Source organism: Kockiozyma suomiensis, assembly GCF_038497685.1.
Source record: "Kockiozyma suomiensis strain NRRL Y-17356 unplaced genomic scaffold V2V93scaffold_12, whole genome shotgun sequence".
In the NCBI taxonomy this organism is placed as follows: domain Eukaryota; kingdom Fungi; phylum Ascomycota; class Lipomycetes; order Lipomycetales; family Lipomycetaceae; genus Kockiozyma; species Kockiozyma suomiensis.
In genome coordinates, this window is record NW_027117675.1 from 143,384 (window position 1) to 163,586 (window position 20,203).

At 44.1% G+C, this 20,203-nt stretch overlaps 10 protein-coding genes across 10 annotated transcripts; 5 read left to right on the forward strand and 5 right to left on the reverse strand.

Annotated features, from left to right (window-relative positions):
* Positions 1–3,478: 3,478 nt before the first annotated feature.
* V2V93DRAFT_373568 (uncharacterized protein) lies at positions 3,479–4,484 on the reverse strand. The gene has a single exon (XM_066911020.1). The coding sequence runs from the start codon at positions 4,072–4,074 to the stop codon at positions 3,814–3,816; it is 261 nt and encodes an 86-aa protein (XP_066764177.1). The 5' UTR covers positions 4,075–4,484; the 3' UTR covers positions 3,479–3,813.
* On the forward strand, positions 4,472–6,304 carry V2V93DRAFT_373569 (YT521-B-like domain-containing protein). Its single transcript, XM_066911021.1, has one exon. The coding sequence runs from the start codon at positions 4,770–4,772 to the stop codon at positions 5,826–5,828; it is 1,059 nt and encodes a 352-aa protein (XP_066764178.1). The 5' UTR covers positions 4,472–4,769; the 3' UTR covers positions 5,829–6,304.
* A 26-nt stretch (positions 6,305–6,330) lies between these two features.
* Positions 6,331–7,068, forward strand: V2V93DRAFT_373570 (VOC family protein). The gene is made up of 2 exons (XM_066911022.1): positions 6,331–6,497; positions 6,566–7,068. Exons 1-2 carry the CDS (start codon positions 6,389–6,391, stop codon positions 6,835–6,837), a joined length of 381 nt encoding a protein of 126 aa, XP_066764179.1. The 5' UTR covers positions 6,331–6,388; the 3' UTR covers positions 6,838–7,068.
* A 64-nt stretch (positions 7,069–7,132) lies between these two features.
* On the forward strand, positions 7,133–8,487 carry V2V93DRAFT_373572 (uncharacterized protein). Its single transcript, XM_066911023.1, has 3 exons — positions 7,133–7,231; positions 7,300–8,233; positions 8,301–8,487. Exons 2-3 carry the CDS (start codon positions 7,306–7,308, stop codon positions 8,363–8,365), a joined length of 993 nt encoding a protein of 330 aa, XP_066764180.1. The 5' UTR covers positions 7,133–7,231; positions 7,300–7,305; the 3' UTR covers positions 8,366–8,487.
* On the reverse strand, positions 8,408–9,959 carry V2V93DRAFT_373575 (ATPase, F1 complex, gamma subunit domain-containing protein). The gene is made up of 2 exons (XM_066911024.1): positions 9,765–9,959; positions 8,408–9,419 (listed from the first exon to the last, which is right to left on the reverse strand). Exons 1-2 carry the CDS (start codon positions 9,824–9,826, stop codon positions 8,591–8,593), a joined length of 891 nt encoding a protein of 296 aa, XP_066764181.1. The 5' UTR covers positions 9,827–9,959; the 3' UTR covers positions 8,408–8,590.
* Positions 9,960–10,181: 222 nt separating this feature from the next.
* Positions 10,182–11,630, forward strand: V2V93DRAFT_373576 (optic atrophy 3 protein-domain-containing protein). The gene is made up of 3 exons (XM_066911025.1): positions 10,182–10,455; positions 10,565–10,761; positions 10,823–11,630. The coding sequence occupies exons 1-3, from the start codon at positions 10,393–10,395 to the stop codon at positions 11,325–11,327; spliced, it is 765 nt and encodes a 254-aa protein (XP_066764182.1). The 5' UTR covers positions 10,182–10,392; the 3' UTR covers positions 11,328–11,630.
* On the reverse strand, positions 11,444–13,652 carry V2V93DRAFT_60491 (Aldehyde/histidinol dehydrogenase). The gene is made up of 5 exons (XM_066912743.1): positions 13,242–13,652; positions 12,914–13,180; positions 12,776–12,847; positions 12,596–12,708; positions 11,444–12,544 (listed from the first exon to the last, which is right to left on the reverse strand). The coding sequence occupies exons 1-5, from the start codon at positions 13,464–13,466 to the stop codon at positions 11,560–11,562; spliced, it is 1,662 nt and encodes a 553-aa protein (XP_066764183.1). The 5' UTR covers positions 13,467–13,652; the 3' UTR covers positions 11,444–11,559.
* A 940-nt stretch (positions 13,653–14,592) lies between these two features.
* V2V93DRAFT_401479 (WD40-repeat-containing domain protein) lies at positions 14,593–16,569 on the forward strand. Its single transcript, XM_066912589.1, has 2 exons — positions 14,593–14,771; positions 14,831–16,569. Exons 1-2 carry the CDS (start codon positions 14,648–14,650, stop codon positions 16,474–16,476), a joined length of 1,770 nt encoding a protein of 589 aa, XP_066764184.1. The 5' UTR covers positions 14,593–14,647; the 3' UTR covers positions 16,477–16,569.
* Positions 16,570–16,610: 41 nt separating this feature from the next.
* V2V93DRAFT_381817 (uncharacterized protein) lies at positions 16,611–17,887 on the reverse strand (the record flags this gene model as incomplete). Its single annotated transcript, XM_066912122.1, has 2 exons — positions 16,611–17,798; positions 17,849–17,887. 2 exons carry the CDS (start codon positions 17,885–17,887, stop codon positions 16,611–16,613), a joined length of 1,227 nt encoding a protein of 408 aa, XP_066764185.1.
* A 654-nt stretch (positions 17,888–18,541) lies between these two features.
* V2V93DRAFT_326993 (26S proteasome subunit RPN7-domain-containing protein) lies at positions 18,542–20,017 on the reverse strand (the record flags this gene model as incomplete). The annotated part of the gene is made up of 5 exons (XM_066907545.1): positions 18,542–18,678; positions 18,759–18,817; positions 18,874–19,383; positions 19,435–19,580; positions 19,655–20,017. 5 exons carry the CDS (start codon positions 20,015–20,017, stop codon positions 18,542–18,544), a joined length of 1,215 nt encoding a protein of 404 aa, XP_066764186.1.
* Positions 20,018–20,203: the final 186 nt, after the last annotated feature.

Genomic DNA, 20,203 nt, shown 5'->3' on the forward strand with positions numbered 1-20,203 from the left:
CCGCGCCTGGTTAAATTGGAAGTATCCGCGTCGGACTCGTTTCCGTGGACGCAGCTGTCCGATGACGATTGAGAGGATTGGAATGAGAAGCAAGGATTACAAGAAAAACTGTTTACGTTGTTAATGCTAGTATAGACGACTGGGACAAGTACAAGGGACATACAAGAGAAATACATGGTAGAGAGAGCGCGTAGTTGCTGCGGGGTGAAAGAGAGCAAGAGATGAAATAGCCTGAAAAACATCAGGCTTGCTTCTGTTCTTTGTTCTGTTCTTCCGCTCTGCTCTTCCGTTCTTTCATTTGACGTGTTCATTCATCCGTCGGCCGGTTTTTCGCATTCTCGTCAAGTCGTAGGGTGCACTATCTACTCTGTATATCCTGCTCGAACTGTCTTACTGTGATCTACTTCCTCGGGTGCAGACTGCCTCTGGCAAATCACGTCTTCTATAAAATAAAGCAATAACACAAATCATGGTAAGAATGTGCGGCTTTGCGGACTATCTTGATGGCGGAGCCGCGCCTAATCGTTTCCTGTCTCGGAAACGTCCGTTTACGGAAAGTGGGGTTGAGGCTCCCATTTAATATTGGTGGCACGGTAAATTGGACTTTTATTATTTTTTGATGGTTTATTCTTCTAAATTGCCGATCATATTATCTCGGTTCATATTTATTTCATATTATGTTTTGACATCGACATTGGACTGCATATATTGTTTCATTATAAATTGCTAAGTGCGGGGTTAACTGCTCCTCGCTTAGAAGACCATGGTTGTCGGTATAGACATTCACGGCTTTCGTTCGATAGTATTAATGTTCAATTTGAGCAGGCTCTTTAAAGTACTATTTCAATTTCAGCAAGTATGTATTAAAAATATTATTAGCATACACCGCTGTTAATCACTGTTCTATTACTGCTCTATATTACCTCGGATATTTCTTACATCTATCAAGTCCCTCCTGCTTATATCAAAATCTTAGAAAACTCTCACAACTTTAAACTGGTGAACGATTCTGCCGCGAGCTAATTAAATCGCATTTTCAATATCCCTAGCCGATAGCCTAAAGGTTTTGTCAACGTAGCCGTGCTCGCTCACTGTTGCTCAAGTCGGTAAACTGCCGACCGACACGCTGACCTCGAATCTCGGGTCTTTCGCATATTCTATTATTCTATCATCATATATCTTCCATTACGTATTCGATTAAAATAACTGAGAAGTTGGGTTTTTGTCAATCAGTTTTCCAGATAGATTACTAGATTCAGATATGGAATGTTTGTGCAAAATGCAGCGTTGCAGAGCCAATATCATAGCAATTGTTCCTGTTATTACTACATCTTAATTTGGACGTTTTCGTTTAAGTGTCGGCTCTCATACAAGTAGTACTACTAAATATCTAGTATCGATATATTCTAAGTAATGCAAAAATCGCAGGTATCATGATCCTCGTCTCTGGCTATATTGACTGAAACATCACAAGCAACCCATGAGGCACTGTCCTCCCATCAGCGCAGCAGGAAGCAGCAGAATTCGAATTCCTTACACTATCCATGCGCGATACCGGCAATATATCTATGGCAAGTAGTCAATTCTCCAAGATCCTCCTCACGCGACTCACTTTAGGCACACAGACGACAGCCCAATGTCGCAGTCTTCGCGCCAAAGACCACAAAGCCAAGCCGCAAGACAAGCGAATCTGCACTTGGTGGTTACGTACTCACTTCGTCATCGCCCGGGATCGGAAATATTGGCTCTGTTTGCGATGCTGGTGGCGAGGGGGAGCGGCACCGCCTGCCGGTACTTCGGATAATAACCTGTATTTATTGTACCATTTTATCTTCTCTACTAGTTTCAGTGCGGATATTTGTTGTTGTGGATATAGATCTACAGAAACTTTAAAATGTTATGACGGAGGGGTTTGTAATATTAGCAGGGGAAGGTACCTGGTACAATTCACAGCTCCAAATCACAACTCAGTTTTCATGGTCAACCTCCGTCGCCGTTGACTCTTTCCTCAAAGGAGGCTCGCATTGCATTAAAGGATATATACAGAGTATGCTGCCCGTGCGAAGTAATGCTACAAGAAAATTATAGTTGACATGAAAGATAACGGCAAACAAGTGTCATTGTCGCTGTTCTGTAAGCGTCGAGGATGCCTAGATATCAATAGTTGACACTGTCAGAAGCTGTCGTTTTTCTAGAAGTAGTGTTGGGCAAGGAGAAGCCTTTGCCGGAGGGGAGCTGAGAATCATTATCTGCGTCCGAACAAGACACAGTAGACACTCGCAACCTGAAAACTTGAAACATAGCTAGCGTTCACTTGGTACGTGAGATCGAATATGAGAACCGTCTGACAAGTCGGAAGAGAATAGGCATTTGATTAAACTTCTATTCTCCGATTACGCAGCCTGGTCTGTTTTGCTTGATGAAGAGTAGACAGTTGATTATTGTTGTCCCGCTTTAATTGATGTAGTGTAGTAGTGTCGAAAGGCTAAAACGATCTCGGCAAACTACTATTACGCTTTACCTGTTATACTGACTATATATTAAATGAAAAATCAACTATATATAAATAATAATTGCAAAGCAATATCCGTAGGTTTATTTGAAGAATATCAAAAAACTCTATTCCGTTGTAGAACAGACTTTCTCACAAACGTTGGGAGTTTAAACACACGAAAAGAATCGCAAGTAAGCAGCCCGAACATTTCCGAGATTTAGGTTTGGTTTTCCTTCTTTACTGTCATATATTTTTGCAAAAGGCTTGAGCTAACTTTGAGTCCTTGTGAATAGCTGCGCGAATGACCCAGTCGGCCGAGATTTCTCCGAAGAGAGTTTTTATTTTTTAGACTTTCCTTTTTTTTTTTTTTTTTTTTTTTTCCTTTTCGCATTTTTGTAATGCTTATTCGTAGCTTCGCTGAGTTTTCGGGGTAAGTCTATTAAATTGCAGCGAGTAGTGCCTTCTAGCGAGAAGTATTCAGCTGGCGGATAGGTTCAACTGAGTCTATATCGAACTGAAGCACATATTAATGCTCTGCATCTGCTATGCTATATCTGAGACAGTGAGTAATAAAAGCCGACTATATAGTTAATCACTTTGTATTATATATATCCATATATCTATAGATATAGAGATAGATTGATATGTATATATATGATATCTAATCACATATAGTGTTTGGTGTTAGGGTTAATAAAGAGCATGAAGCGATTGTGAAGCTGAGCACGATCGAGCGCCGCTGTCTTGGACGCCACAAATGAAGCAGCATCGTCTCTATCGCCATCATCATCATCATCATTATTAGATTTATATAAATATTCATGTGCACGCGAGAAGTCGAAGACTTAACAGATCAAGGCACCAGACTGATAGCGATCACGTGGCTATGCGATAAGCGCAAGCGTCTGTAAGCGAACTAACTGTCACATGCGCCCTTCTCTTCGCCTTTGTTCACTGTACGTCGATTGCTCTCAGCGACCAGTGATTCTAACCCTGAGTTGACTAAAATCATACCATCAGATTTATTAACTCTCGCTAATTCTGACCATTGAATTCTGACAATGGCTCATCGTGGGCTCTCAGCAGCACAGGCTCGTGACGTGGGCATCGGATGGCGCGCGGCCTGTGCGCTTTGGCAGTCGCTAGCCAGGTCCGTTGCTTGGCCTGTTGTTGCGATGGGTGTTGGGTTCAGAGACACAAGCGTTAAGATCTACTGATTAGTCCGTAGAACTTGCCCGTCCTCGGTCCCAGACCGCGATAAGCCTCCTGTGTACGCTTTCCCCCGGCATCCGGGTGTCTCGTAGTAATGCGCCGCACCTTCACACACACCGCCGGCGGGGCGCAATACGCACCGCACACTCACTCATCCTTCTTCGCCAAAGTCCGCATTGTGCTTTTTGCTTCTCCGCCCGGACTCGCCTGCTCTCTTCCCAGCATGGCCGATCCTTCGCCAGCCTCTCCAGGCTCTCGTACACAGCAGCAGCAGCAACATCAGCAACATCAGCAGCAGCAACCTCATATGCAACAGCAAATGCAGCAACAGCTCTGGCAGAGGCAGCAGCAGCAGTCACAGCCTTCATATATCCCCGTCAACTACTCATACTACCCGTCCGTCTATCATCCTCTGCATCAGCCCAGCCAGCCAAACCAGCTCGCGGCCCATCAAAACCCTCCGTTTATGCCATACGCCTTTCAAAACCCTGCCCTCTACTCACCCTACCAGGCCCCACCGCCGCCGATCGCCTCTCCTCGTGCCTCTCTTAGCGGGCCATCAATGACACCCCGTGGCGCTCCCGTCATTCCTCCACGCTTTGCCCGTCGTTCTTCATCCACTGATCCTTCTTCTTTCCTGCCTATTGAGAATCCGCAACAGCAGAGCCCTCATTCAGCTCGTACTGCACTCTACCAGTATCCTCCGCCGCCGCCAATTGCAGGCCCTTATTTCGGCCAATTACTGCAGCAGCAGCAACAGCAGCAACAGCAGCAGCAGCAGCAGCAACATTCCCACCTCTTTTCGCATTATTATCCTCACCATCGCCACTCTCACTCTACAACTCTCAGCGCCTCGTCCTCTTCCTCTGCCTCTTCAAACACACTCCCTCGAGGTCCACCACGTAAACCCAAGCAATCCGGCCATGCGCTCTGGGTAGGCAATCTGCCGCTTGTCACCACTGTTCTCGACCTGCGCGACTTGTTTGCCTCGTCGACTATCGAATCCGTTTTCCTCATTTCAAAATCGAATTGTGCGTTTGTCAACTACTCGTCTGACGAGGCTATGCGCGACGCTTTGGATCGGTTTAAGAGGTCGGGCGGAATACTGAAAGGGACCAAACTTGTGGCTCGGATGCAGCGTGGGTCGCTTGCTGATCGCACGGCGCCTACTTCCCACGATATCTTACCCTCGCCTGATATCCCATACGAACCACCCGTTGAACAGCAGCAGCTAGAACAAAAGGAATGTATTGCTGAACACAGACCGGCCTCATACTTTATTGTCAAGTCGCTCACGATCGAAGATCTAGAGCTCTCTGTTCGTACGGGTGTCTGGGCCACGCAGGCGCATAACGAGCAGGTTCTAAATGAGGCGTATAAAAATTCCGACTCAGTGTATCTTATTTTTTCTGCGAATAAATCAGGAGAGTACTTTGGATATGCTCGAATGGCAGGACCTATAGCCAGTGAGTCTGAAGAAGAAAATCGGCCCGCAAGTCCGACGAACGAAAATGCGACGATATCAACCACCCCCATCACGCCGTCGCCGCTCTCGCCGGAATCAGAGATAGAGGAAACGTCTGCAACGGGCACCACTACGCCTGCCTCTTCGGTACGACATCTTAGTGAGGGAGATCTACTCTTGGATGCAGATCAACCGAAGACGACATATACGCCCGCTACCTCACTTGCGCCTGCCGGTCGTATAATCGATGATTCTGCGCGCGGGACAATTTTCTGGGAAGTTTTGTCTGCGCCGTCAACTCCCACTTCCGAGCCACCGGAAGCGCCTTCTACGAGTGAAGACGCCAATGCGGCTAAAAACACATGGGGGACGTCGTTTAAGATTGAGTGGATATCTACTACGCGATTACCCTTTTATAAAACAAAAGGATTAAAAAATGCGTGGAATCAGAATCGCGACGTGAAAATTGCGCGGGATGGAACCGAACTTGAACCCTCTGTTGGGCAAAAATTGCTTTCTCTGTTTGAAGGTGGCTCAGTATCTTTCGAAAGTCAGCAGATCACACCAATTGCGTACGAGACTGAGCAGCAGAGTGAGCCGGAGAGTAATTCTCCTCTGGCTCCAGTTATCGTTGTGAGTTCTACTGTCGTGGAGTAACTTTTTGCGCAGACACTATTGGCAGACCCTATTGAGGATCGAATTGGAAAAGGTTGCAACTACTGCTTATTGGTGTATAAATGCTGGTATGTCATTTTTGTCAATAATTAACTACCATATAAAATTTGCTGTTTTCTATCTATTTTTGAGTTGTATTAGTTGGCAAGGATTTTTGCTTTGATTCGAATTACCTTATGTATTCTTTGTACTTACTTTATTTGATTATTATCTGATTACTTTTTGAAGCTTATGAATATGCTCAATTGATTACGCTTCTTAATCTCGGATCCTATTCAAATGACTCATTCTGGTTAATGTCAACAATCTCACATGGCCATTACCCCAGCTGCTTGTACTCAGCTAATGCTTGTTGAGCAGCTCTAGATGAGTAATCAGTAAATCAACACCAAAGTACAATGAAATTAGTAATAGATGCACCTGACGTCATGAGTGCCATAGCCTACATATAAATTCACTCGATGATCCTGCTCTTTCTGAGTTGTATAATCATCTGTATTTCATTAGAAATATCTGTAATAAACTCAACTACATTTTGAAAAATGCCTTTATTTGATCATTTCAGATTGTTTGTGTCGGACTATGCTGCTGCTCGCAGTTTCTACGATCCGATCTTATCACTCATCGGATACCAAGTCGTTCACCCAAATAGTTTGTATAATACATCTGGTTTCGTCTTTCATTTTCGGGATTTTAGTAACCTTGCATTTAATTAATAGATGACGCTAAATTTGCAATTTACCAATCCAAAGACTCGAGCGGCGTACTAATCATCTCGCCCGCTGAAGAAGGGAGGCTACTCGCGCCATTGCACTTTGCTTTCTCTGCGCCTTCAGTCGAAATCATTCAGGAATTCCATAAATTGGCGTTAAGTTTGGGGGCAAAAGATAATGGCAAACCTGGCATAAGAGCTGAATATGCACCGAATTACTATGGTGCGTTCGTGGTGGATTTTGATGGCAATAACGTCGAGTTTGTTACTCATACGTGAGTACTTTCTTTGTCAGTTAGATCTTTAATTATATACATAGTATACATAGTGCTGGTCATAATATATTAAACCTATATCGCTGGTATGGAGGTATGGATATCACGTGAATTTTCTTATCTAGAGTGCAAGCCGGCAATTAGTAGATATTATCAAGCATCAATTGCTGCAATTTACAGCAAACTGAACATTTTGAAGCTTTAGTATAAAATAAATAGTATTGTAATCTAACCGACACACTCGCTATAAGTAAGTAAGTGGATTGAATGGAAGAAGAGCATGAGTCGCCGTCGAAGAAAGAGCTTATACTTTAACTTCGGTATTTCCGCGCTGATAAGAAATAGCGAGTGGCTGTCCTTCCTTTTATTCCATCGGTTCATCAAACAGTTCACCATAGGTATATAGTACTCAATTCTTTTCTTTTTTTTGTAACCAATTGCAAATTTAATAGCTTGATAATTGCAGATAACAATGGCTACTAGCAACTACGTTCCCAATTACTACGATTTCCCGCGTGAATACCGCGGTTATGGCGAGAACCCACCCGATTTCAAGTGGCCCGGCAACCCCAACATTATCATCAACTTTGTAGTAAACTACGAAGAAGGTGCTGAATGCTCTATTGAGAACGGTGACCCCGCCTCGGAGCAATATATCTGGGAATTGCCTTATGTGCCTAAAGTCGGCAAGCGGTCTTACGACTGCGAGTCTGACTTTGAATATGGTTCCCGCGCTGGTGTTTGGCGTTTATTGCGCCTTTTCCGCAAGCATGGATACAAATTTACTACTTTTGCGGTTGGAAAAGCATTTGAACTTCTTCCCGATGTGCCGGCTGCTATTAAGCGCGATGGCCACGAAATTGCATCGCATTGCTACCGCTGGTGGGATTACTCCAAATGCACACCCGAGGAAGAGAAAGCTTTAATTATCAAAAATATGGAGAGTTTGAAGGAAACCACAGGGGAGTACCCCAAGGGATGGTACTACGCCCGTTGCTCTCAGCACTCGCGCCGTCTCGTCTACGACGTTCATCAGGAGCTCAACGCACCCTTGCTGTGGATCGCCGACGCCTACGCCGACGACCTGCCATACTGGACTCCTGTCCCCCGCACCAAGGACGCGATTCTCATGATCCCATATTCGTATGACTGCAATGATGCTCGTTTCCACATGCCGACTGGCTGGTCTTCTACCGATGATTTCTACTCGCACCTACAGTACGCTTTCGACACGCTCTACGACGAAGGTGTCGAGCTTGGCACACCAAAGATGATGACTGTTGCGCTGCATACTCGTGTCGTGGGTAAACCTGGTAGATTCCAGGCTTTGGTCAAGTTTATGGATTACATTAAGCAAAAGGAAGGCGTTTGCGTCGCCACTCGTGAGGAAATTGCTAACCGTAAGTTCTCTATTTTCTATAAATGTCATATCTTAATGAATAATGGCTAACTATTATTGCTTCACAGACTTTAACAAAGTTAACCCATGGGTCGAGCCTGCTGAAGCTCTCAAGTACGGCCCAGAGGAATAAATTGAGTTAGCATAGAAGATTTTCCATGTAATTATCAATTAATCCAATGCTTTTTAGTCTTTTACACAGCTAAAATCTTTTAAATATTATGAATGTTTTATTTTGACAACAGACAAAAAAAATCTTCACAATGATAAGAATGCAGATTCAAATCCGTTCACCCAAGCTTCTTTCTAACCCTTTAACACGACCCTCACAAACTCGGTGTTTATCAACTGCAACTCTTTACTCCAAAGATGAGGCACCAGTAATAATGTCGACAAGCTCGTTGGTAATGACAGCCTGTCGGGTACGGTTGTAAAGGATAGAGTATCTGCCAATCATATCGCCAGCGTTCTTGGACGCGTTATCCATAGCCGACCGTCTAGCCGACTGTTCACACGCATATCCCTCAGCCAGAGCCCAGTAAATGGCGTTAGCAAGCGAGAACTCGGTGAGGTCGTCAGCGAGGTCCTCCTCAATGTCGTAAGCCGAAAAATTAGGAGCGGTCTTCAGCTCCTCCTCAGTGTAGGCCTGGACGCTAATAGGCTCGAACGAAATTCCGGACTTGAACTGGTTGTAGAAGATCTCAATCTTGTCGTACTTGGTCTCAAGAGCCTTGATCTGATCAGCGACAATCAAAGCCTCGGAGAAAGTTGGAGTTTCCTTGCCGATGCCGTTGAACGACAAGACAATGTTATCCGCGTAGGTACGAGCGAGCTGGATCTTGGCCTTCTCACCAACAATGACGAGGTCGCAATCAGGCTCAGCAGCAAGACGCGCGCGAACAGCCTTAGAAATCTGCGAATGAATACCACCGCAAAGACCCTTATCCGACGACGAGACAATAAGAAGCTTCTTTCCCTCAGCGGGGGAAACGGCCTCTGAGTTCTTGAAAACCTCCTCAGAAGTCGAACCGTAAACACGCGAATCCTGCATAGCGCGCTGAGCACGCGAAAGCTTGGTCGAGGCGACAATCTTCATGGTGTTGGTAATCTTCTCGATGTTCTTGATCGACTTGAGACGCATCTCAATCTCACGAAGAGTAGCGTAGTTGTTGGACGCAACGACTGATCTGTTTTAGTCACCATATGTTAGCTCTATTCTTTCATTTTCACAATAGTTTTTTTCATATTCCAATAACGTTGTTGTCCGATTGCTGTCCGATTATTGCATCCTCTCGTTGAATTCCGATTGTTACACTGTCCCGAATATTGAAGACCTTCATCCACAATGCAATTCTATACCGCCAGTCCATCAATTATCCCCTCAATCCATTCGAATTTTCGCAAATATTCGGCAAATGATTTCGCCCCGCCTCCTTCCACAATTATAATCATTCAAAACTAATTTCCAACCCAATCGGAACAGCAACCAAGACCGCAATCAGAGAGAAAAAAAACTGGAGAATAAGACTGACCTAGTCGAAGCGGCCTTGACGGCCTGTGCAACAGGACGCACACTGGTTCTCAACAAAGACATTTCAAAGGATATGAAAGGGATGAGATCGAGGCAAAGATGGGTGTTTGCACAGCGAGTTGAAGAGGTTGTGAAGAAGGAGATGGTGCGCAAGAAAAGACGCGGAAGGTACGAGGGTTGGCAGCTCGGAAGAGTTCTAGCTCCAGAATAGTGCTGACTATTAATATTAGGCTGAGGTATTGTTATGGTCATGAAAGTACAGATACTACAGAAACCCACGCCATTGGCTGCCTCGCATCTCACTGGCTGCAGTTTGAAAAACTGATTTGTGAAACAATTTAAAATGCATTTTGTACAATGCGATTTTAGTTAGTTTATGCATTAGTAAGGTTGTCTTTTTCTTACAGTTGCCACTTTAAATATCTTAGCGATAATCATACACGATTATTGATCTTTTGCTGAATTACTGTTCCTGCCCTTTTTATATTTGCAATATAGTGTATAGGAATGGCACTTTATAGTATATAGCATATAGATTTTTTTTTTACATTCCTATCAAATCTGCTCTCTTACGCGTCAGCATCTCTGTTTAGATCAAGCATAGATCTCTTTAGAACTAATATTTTGAAATGTCTACAATTGCGCTGAAGATTGGCACCTTATTAGTGCGCACAATTGCAAAGCCACTAGCTGTAAGTTTTATCTCTTTGCCTTAGTCAAAATGAATGTAAACCCGAACATGTCGAAATGGATATGTTGTTTACTTTCCCGGTTCAATTCTCACCTCATTTTCCTGCTTAGAACAGCGTCAAATCTCGAGCAAAGGTTCATGGCCCGTTTCGCAGAGCTTGCATTGGGGTCGCACAAGTTTTGCATTCCACGGATGTACGTTTACGACGAGGATTGATGGGCAATGCTGGTACTGTTAAAGTGCGACCGTTAAATGATGCCAAGGCCATTGAGATGGGCGCGAATTTTCTCTCAGAGTCGTTGCTATTGTACGTATCTTATTATCAGTATTTGTTCTGAATAGACAGAAAATTGTTAACTCAAGAACAGTGCGGTAGCTGCTGGTGTTGTGATTTTTGAATCAGTCAGATCAAGTCGGAAAGCCACTACTCGACACGAAAACACAGTCGAAGACATTGCGCTTCTGAAAGAAGAAGTGGCTCAGCTCCGAGCTGTTGTCTCAAAATTATCACCGGACGATACAAATTCAATGAAGATTGTCAACTACAGTCAATCTTCAGGAGAAAATCAAAGTAATAGTGCTATACTTGCCGAAAGTCCGACAGCGCCGGCGGTGGATGCAGCCGCGGCCTCCAGCAAATTTTCGGGTCTTCGTTACGATACAGAAAATAATTACATCATTATTCCGGCGTATAAGACTGCAGATACGATAAATGGTCATCTTGTAAACAACTACGTGATGACTAGTAACAGTCTTGTCGCTCGTATAGAAGAGCACAAGCATGATCAACCATCGCAGGTTGTCGTTAATGAATCGTCAATCGGCGGCTCATTTACAAATTTCGCGAGCAAAATCTTATCATCAGTGATATAGATAAGCTGGCTAGTGGGGACATCAATCGATATGTAAATAATTAGGAATTAAGGCGTGGTTTCGTTTAGACTTGGGAATTAGAGTTAGCATGTAGAGGAGGTAGTTTTTACGGGCTGGAGTTCGATATTACTGTTTGGTTTTCTTATTTTACTGTCTTATTTAAACAGTTTGTTTTATGAGTACTTCTCCAACATTTATGACATATGTCTTTTCCAAAACGAACCGACAAAGCTTAGCTTTGAGTAGGCATATTTACACTAGCCTTCTCTATTGCTGCCGCATCATCGCTCTTCCACAATGCAGTCACAGTTTTCAACTGAGTGTAGAAATGCAATCCGGCCTTTCCGTAGAAATTCAAATCACCGAGAATCGATCCCTTATTTCCGGTGAATGAAAACATGGGCAAAGGAACCGGGATAGGAACATTGATTCCAACCTGACCAGCCTCTATTTCACGCTGGAATTTGGCGGCCACAGGACCGGATTTTGTGAAGATCGCAACACCATTGCCGTATTTGTTTGCATTTGTCAACTCGATTGCTTCATCCAAAGTATCAACGTTGACGACAACAAGCACAGGTCCAAATATTTCAATGTCGTAGCATGCCATTCCGGGCTTGACGCCAGTGATGATTGTCGGACCGACAAAGTTTCCATTAGGGAACTTGTCGGGCTTGTATCCGCGACCATCAAGCACAACTTCGCATCCGTCATCGACAGCAGACTGGATCAAACCCTCAATACGCGCCTTTGACTGGGGAGAAATGACGGGGCCTAAATCGGCATTCGGCTCAAACCCACCTGATACCTTGAGCTTTTTCGCGGCCTCAACCAAATCAGCAACCCACTCCTTCGTCTGTCCGACGGTGACCAGCACCGAAACCGCCATACATCGTTGCCCGGCAGCACCAAACGCAGCACCAACAATAGCGTTCAAAGCCTGTGACTTATTTGCGTCTGGCATGATAATCGCATGGTTCTTTGCGCCAAGGTTTGCCTGGACGCGCTTACCGTTTGCCGTACCACGGCTATAGATATAGGCTCCGGCTTTGTCGCTTCCAACGAAAGAGATGGCTTTAATGCGCGGCTCGTCAAGAAGGAAGTCGACGGTGGGAGCTGAGCCGTGGATTATGTTGAAGACACCATCAGGAAGACCTGCTTCTTTGGCTAGTTCGGCAATAATGAGAGCAGCGCCGGGACTAGTGATTTCGATTAGCCTGCTGAAATTTATTCTCTTGAAACCAAAAAGATTAGTTGTAATGACTTACTCGCGCTCAGAAGGCTTCATGACGACGGTGTTTCCAGTGATGATAGCAGGAGGTAGGCACCACAGAGGAATCATTGCGGGGAAGTTGAAAGGACAAATAGCTGCCACAACACCCTATAAACTCATAATTAGTCAATTGAAAAACAAACCTCTCAAATTTTTCAAAAGCATATAACCGTACCAGAGGCTCTCTGTAACTTCTAGTTTCCATATCAGTGGAGACCTCAAGAAGTTCACCAGTCAACTGCGAAGTCTATGATTTTTATATCATTAGTTATCTCTACATCTACTATTGTCGGATAAGCTTATAATAACGTACGATTCCACAAGCAGTCTCGGCAACCTGCAATCCTCTCAACACGTCACCCTTCGCATCAGCGAAAGTTTTTCCCTGCTCGAGCGTGATGCTCGCAGCAAGGCGATCCCAGTCGCGTCGAATAAGCTGCACAAACTTGAACATAATTTGCTGGCGCGTCAAGAGCGTTGTGCGACGCCAGCTCTTGAACGCTTTCTCGGCGGAATCGACTGCTGCTGTGAGTTCATCGGGAGTAGATTGTGGGACTCGAGTAACCAAGTTATTCGTAGCCTGATCACTTTAGTCAGAGAAAGATGGCGAAAAACTAGACAAGCTGAAGTGTAGGACATACCGGGTCATGAAGGTCAATCCACGTGCTAGCCTTACTTTCAATAAGCTGATTGTCGATAAAGACTTTTGTATTCTGCGGATTTTCAATCTTGTCGTGGTTCACGATATATCCAACCTCGCGACGCACTGTTGTAGTCGCAAATCGGCGAGCAAGAGCTCTATCGATAACGAGCATATCGCGGCCGATACCGCGAGCTGCGGTGGTTTTCAGCATTCGGTTCAACATTGTTGTTCTGCAATTTCTATGTAAACAGAGAAAAGAAGATTCAGAATACCAAAGACTTTGTCTTGGGCAGATATGTTGCACTTATTTGACGGAATAAGTGGGGCTCCGGATTGAAACCCACCGCTGGACCCGCATCGGCCCGCGAGATCTCCCGATTGTCTGAATTATCATCTTAATGACTAAGCATTACCAAGAGACCCTTTTATATAGTTCTCTCAGTAGTCGAATGAGTGAGTTTATTAAATACTCTTAATATTCCTAATTGTAATACTGTATATCTATTTCCGGTTGTCTTTGTATTTCCTTGTCGAGATCAAGCCACGCATTGAGTTAAAACTACAATTTGACTGCGCAACCGCACTAAACCCAGTAATAGCATATATTACTCTTTCCTAATTCGCGAATCATATTGCCATTGAACAAATACAGTATGTTGCCTCGTATAGTGTAAGAATTGTTCCAATCCCATTCACTTGATCCTCGCTGAACTCCCATAACCAACCGTAGCCACGAGCACGAATGGCGTTCCAAAACAAGTTCCGAATCTCCCATCGCAAGAGCGAAAAAGCGAAACAGGAAAACGCAAATCAAGATTACAGAAATCAGTCATCATTGTAAGCCCGTAACTTGATCGCACATACAGAGTAGACGCATTCCCTTCAATCGTCTCCACGGACCTTTGCGTTCATAACGCAGATGGTTTGACGCTGCAATAAGTAAACTCTTTTTGCTTGTTACCGTCACTTTCACTATTGTCAAACTAAAAGCATTATTCACTCTTCTTATCCTTTTCAGTCTCCTGGAGCCATAAAGTACTGAAGAAACGTTCATCGTCTGTCCAAATGTACTAATGAGCTGCTAGCTCATATGAGTGCGCGGAGTATTGAAGTTTAACATTTTACGCGTCATTTCGCAAAAACCGTACCAGGCAACTCAGAATCGGCAGCTACCACAGTACAATTCGAAATAGTTCGCACTTTCGGCTGGACGAGAGAGACCTGGGCTGTATACTATTAGATGGTTCGCACTCACTGGGCACTCTTGTAAGCAAATATGGGTTTTGTGTGTTTCAGGGGTAACCTCCCATTTTCTATGCAAAAATTTCCAAAATTTCCAAAATGTAAGTCCCAGCTCTGGTTTGTTTCTTCCTTCTTTCTCAATTTTTCAGCAATCCTGCAAGAATGGTATTGAAGTCTACGACATCGACAAATCATACAGTGTACCAGATATCTGGCACAAATACCTCGAGGTCACTACCGGACTGGGTTGCCCGCAAACGTCGGAAAGATCTTAAGAACGATGCCGGTACGCTATTTCCTATTTTTTTTTGTCTGTATACAAATTCTAAGGGTTGTCTATTGCAGAATATTCCTCTCGTATTGAACTTTTACAAGACTTTGAATTTTCAGAGGCTTCAAACAAAATTAAAATCTCACCCGATGGCCAATATGCTATGGCAACCGGCACTTACAAGCCACAGATCCACGTTTACGACTTTGCCGAGCTCTCTCTCAAATTTGCTCGTCACACTGACGCTGAAAATGTCGATTTCATAATTCTTTCAGATGATTGGACAAAGTCTGTTCATTTACAGAATGATCGTTCTATCGAATTTCATACACAAGGCGGTATCCATACGCGTTCGCGGATACCAAAATTCGGTCGCGCGATGTCATATCGAAAGTCGAATTGCGACTTGTATGTCGGTGCCTCGGGAAATGAGATTTACCGACTTAATCTTGATCAAGGACGATTTATGACTCCATTAGAGCTCGGATCTGAGATCACCGGTTGTAACTGCCTGGATATCAACCCTGCGCATGAGCTATTAGGTTTCGGACTGGAGAATAATACTGTTCAGTTCTGGGATCCGAGGTCCCGGTCACGGTTATTGCAACTCTCTATGGAGAATAGTGATAGTGTAGGTGATAGTTCGATGGGAATTGGCGGTGGCATTACATCGTTGAAATTTAATGATGACGGTCTATCAATGGCTGTGGGTACCAGCTCGGGAGAGATAGTGCTGTACGATTTGCGAAGTCCAAACCCGCTTTTACGCAAAGAGCAAGGTTATGGATTACCTGTTAACAATCTAATTTGGATCAATGGTCTGGATCGTGACGGTTCGGATAGTACTACGCGGATCCTATCTGCCGACAAGAAAATTGCAAAGATCTGGGATGTAGAATCCGGTAAGCCGTTCACTTCTTTTGAGCCTTCAGTGGACATCAATGACGTCGCGCATATCCCCGAAACCGGGATGTTCTTCCTTGCAAATGAAGGTATGCCTTTGCACACTTACTTCATTCCTTCGCTCGGACCTGCACCGTCGTGGTGTTCGTTCATCGAAAACGTAACCGAAGAACTCGAGGAAGCTCCAGTTACGAGCGTGTACGACAACTTCAAATTCGTAACAAAGAAAGAGTTAGCTGGTTTAGGCCTCGGCCATTTGCTTGGAACTAACGTCGTGCGGAGCTACATGCATGGTTACTTCATTGATATCAGATTATACGAGCAGGCTAAGCTTATCAGCAATCCTTTCGCGTACCATGAACACCGCGAGCGGGAAATCAAAAAGAAAATTGACAAGGAACGCGAATCGAGAATCCGCACATCATCTAAACTGGGTGTCAAAATCAATCAGGGTCTTGCGGAGAAACTTGCGAAGGCGGCGGAAAAGAAGGCTAAGAAGGCAGTACGTGAAGCGAGAATGAAGGCGAAGGCAAAGGCCGCCGAGGCTAGCGAAGACGTCGATTCAGATGCCGAAATCGTGCAAGAAGTGTTGGTTTCGAATTCTGGAAAGAGCGATAAAAATCTTCTGGATAGTCGGTTCAAGAGCGTCTTTGAGGATGTTGACTTTGAAGTTGACGAGAATACGGTTGAGTTTCAGCAACTCAATCCCACCCGTCCGACAAAGTCTGTGCCTCTGCCTGCTTCGAAACTGAGTTTGTCTGATGATGAAGAACTTTACGGACAGGCTGGATCTGACGATGAAGATGTTGAAGAGTAATTTGTACTTTATGAAAGGCCGGCGTTTTGATGTTTTCGTAGAGGGTTTATTAAACATGCATATCAAAATATTTGTAAATAAAACATATTAAGCTTAGATTATTAAATATGAACCAAACTCCATACTCCTAGTCATTAACAGATTAAACACTCGTTGACCTTTCTCAAATCATGAGCAATAGCAAGTTGTCTTGGCCCGGCCCGCTTCATGGAATGTCGAGGCACCAAACCGAACGCTTTGTCCAGCTCTCTTAGAGCACGTAATCGATCATCATATAACCGTCTGCTTGAGATAATCTCCAGCTCGGCGCGTTTGATGGCACGATGAAAAGCTTTCTCTTCGACAGTTCTGCAGTATTTCTGGTATTCATACCACTCCAGATCCTCTAGTTGTTCGTAAACTTTACGTTTTTCCAGATTTATTTCAACAAGTGCTCTTGTGACCGCTGACTTTGCGGCCAGCATTGCTGTTGATTGATCTTCCGAAGCTGACAATTGGCCGTCGAGAGAATGCTTAGTGGCTGTTTTGTATTGTTGGCTGTATTTTCCAACTTTGGTTACAAAAGAGTCAACAAAAGAAAGTTCTTGGTTCATTGATCGGCAATATAAGCAATGGTGGTCATGGTGAGATGACTGTCCACTAAGAAGGAATCGCCAGGAATCTTCAGGTGTAGCGCTTGAAATCGGTAAACCCGAATAGTAAGATGTCTCGTTTTGATCTGTGAAATCTGATGCCATCTCAAGTCCGAAAGCTGTTCTTATCGAACTTGGTCCAGCAAGTTTTGAGGATGCAGTATTTGAGCTGCTGAAGCAGCTATTATCAACGGCTGGTGCACTGTTCTGTCGCGGCAACATAGATTCGTCACTCTTAGAGTTGACAGTCATGATACTATGATAAGCACTATCTTGCGCAGAAACTTCCATGCCCTGCACGAAATTACTTTGTAAAAGGTCAGAGTCTGCTTGCTGCAGAATATCTACAATAAAGTGCATCTTCCTGCTCTTCTCCTCCCCAAACTGCGATTCCTCAAACTTATCAGAAACGCCATCTTTTTCTGAAATTACAGAAGATCGGCCACGAGCATTCTTGTGGGATGAAAGTATAGATACAGGCTGTTGACGAGTGACTTGCAAAACATGACCGTCGTCTTCAATAACGCGCGGCAGGTCTTTCAAAAACGACCCGTTTCTTAAAGCGAGCTTGACAGCTTTCTGGCTAATGACCGTAGGACTTTGCGAAGATGTAGTCGATAATGAATCATTGCCGTAGCAACGAGATTTTTCTTTCATGTGACCCTTGCTAGAGCATCGTATGCGGTGTTTCTGTGGCGGCAATTAGTCAGTAGTAGCATTCACTACATATGAAAGCGCACCTTAACCTGATTAAAGAGATCAAAAAAGGATATTGTCATCTTCAATTGTATTGCATAGATCAATTTACAGAATATATAGCTTAGAAAGGTGTATATACAAGATAGAGAATGTAAGAATTCATGTATTAAAGCAGAAACAGAAGCAGACGGACCCGTGAGGGATACAGCCAGAGATATATTTAAAATCCGGACAATGCCACGCCTCGGCTAACATCAGTCGGAGCACCCTCGGCATAGTGAGACTATCGCTTGCGCTTGTTTTGTGTGTTTCTTTTAGTGTTCTCGCAGGAGTTGACAGCATTTTTCCGGCGAAGGTTCGGCGCACAACGACGAACTCGGGCCGAGGTCTAAAACAAAGGTCACCGTTTTATGCACACGCTTTTTTTGTCATTATTTACAATATCGTAATTACTTTCAGGGAATCCAAGTCATTTTATTTCGTTGACCCTGCAAGAGATATTTATACTGTCTAGTTTGCAGGCTTAGGCCACCTTAACCATCTAGATTACAGTGCAATCAGCAATCATACTACTTATATTCAATATGCTCATATATTCGAGCCTGAAAGTTCGCACGTGTAGACTTAATGTAATAATAGTAAATTGTAAGTAGTAAGATACACAAATGACGCATCAAGAAACTAAGGCTGCCGTTCTCATTTCCGTTCTCACAAGTCGCCATGGTCTACACGCTTTATGCCACACGTTCGGAACCACTCATGCGCACAGCAGTCCCGTACTTTTGCAATCGCGTTAGAAGCACATCGCCCTGCTTAACAAGCAGCTGATATTGTGCATTCTTGTTATCGGGACGATTAGTTTCAATGATTCCTGTATTTAAATTGCGTTAGTCCAGGTTATTCCTACTGATCGCAGTTCGTGCGAATTACAGCACCATTAAAGAAACTTACCGTTGACCCGATCAATAACGCAGTTTATCTTCTTCTGTGGAATAAATTTTGACAAGTCACTATATGCTTTGTTAGTAATTCTTCTTGCCAATAAAACTAATTAAAGAACTCATACCTATCCAAAAACTCTACACTCACGCCAAATGCCTCAGCCATACTCTTCAAACTCAGAGCCCGGTATGACTCTAAAAGCTGAGAATATCCTCTACGGCGCATCTCCTTAACGTAATACTTTGAATGAGGAGCCAAATATCTGTTGAGTTTAAGAAGCGAGTCGTTAACATCAACTAGAGCCTTGAAGAAACTCGCGTAGTCGCACAGATAGAGTGAATTCGTCATTGTAGTCAGAGGCTCAAGCGACGGGGTAGTGGACATAAGGGAAAGAATTTCGGGTGAGTCGATAACTTTGGTCTTGAGCGGTACACGGCCAAGAGAGACACCGGCTGCCAAAATAGCGTATTGTACTAGCTCTTCATATTTACAGAGCTCTGTAGAAGTGAATGTTGACAAGCTGTCCAAGAAAAGATCTGCCGCCTCGCTGAATTTACGGGTTGAGAGTAAATATAAGCCATTGTAAGTCTTAAGTCTGTTACGTCTATCCCAGTCACCACCGCGCTCAATCAGTCTATAGCAAAAATTAATATCAGGAAAACATCATTAGAAAATGGACTCGTACACTTTAACGTTCTCAATTTCGTTACCTACAAACGTCTTGTCATCAAAAAAGAGGCCGACTCGGATGATTGTAAACAAGACATCGATCTTTGATCCTAGACCAGGCGAGAGATCATGTGCTTTTCGTAGCGCGAAAATGGCTTTCTCCTATAAGTGAGACTGCAAGTCAGCACCAATTCACGACTCGTCCGATTCATTCTATGAGACATAATCTGCTATACCTTATCACCAACACTAGCCCAAAACTCTCCAACCTTGATCCAGCCCTCAGCAATCTCCATTTCGCCACCAGCCATCTCAGCCTCAGAGATTGGCGTCTGAAGCACATTGACGTCTTCCTCGTTCTTAGCAGTCATAGTCTTGTACTTCTCCTCGTCCCAAGGAATAGTTGCCAAATCTAGAGAGGTATGAATATAATAGTACAATGGAGCCATATTTCCCTCGTCGATAGCTGTAAGAATCCGCTTCTGAGCAGCTTCTGTGACATCGGTGGGGAGATTTGCTGTTCGCAGAAGAAATAGGTCTTGAGCGAGTGAGAGATCCGGCACTGATGGGCCGGACGAAGAGTCTAAGGTAGGATCCATTTGTTAGAAATATTATACACGTGGATCAGATATGAGAATGCGATGCCGTGTTTTGTTGTGATCGCGGATAGCTTGAGCGTAGTAGATGGCTGGTCTTCTGGGAAGTTCGCCTCGAGTTGGGAAGCGGGTAGCAAATGTCACGTGATAGTCACGTTATTTGTGATTTTGGTGTTCGGCGGTTTTTTT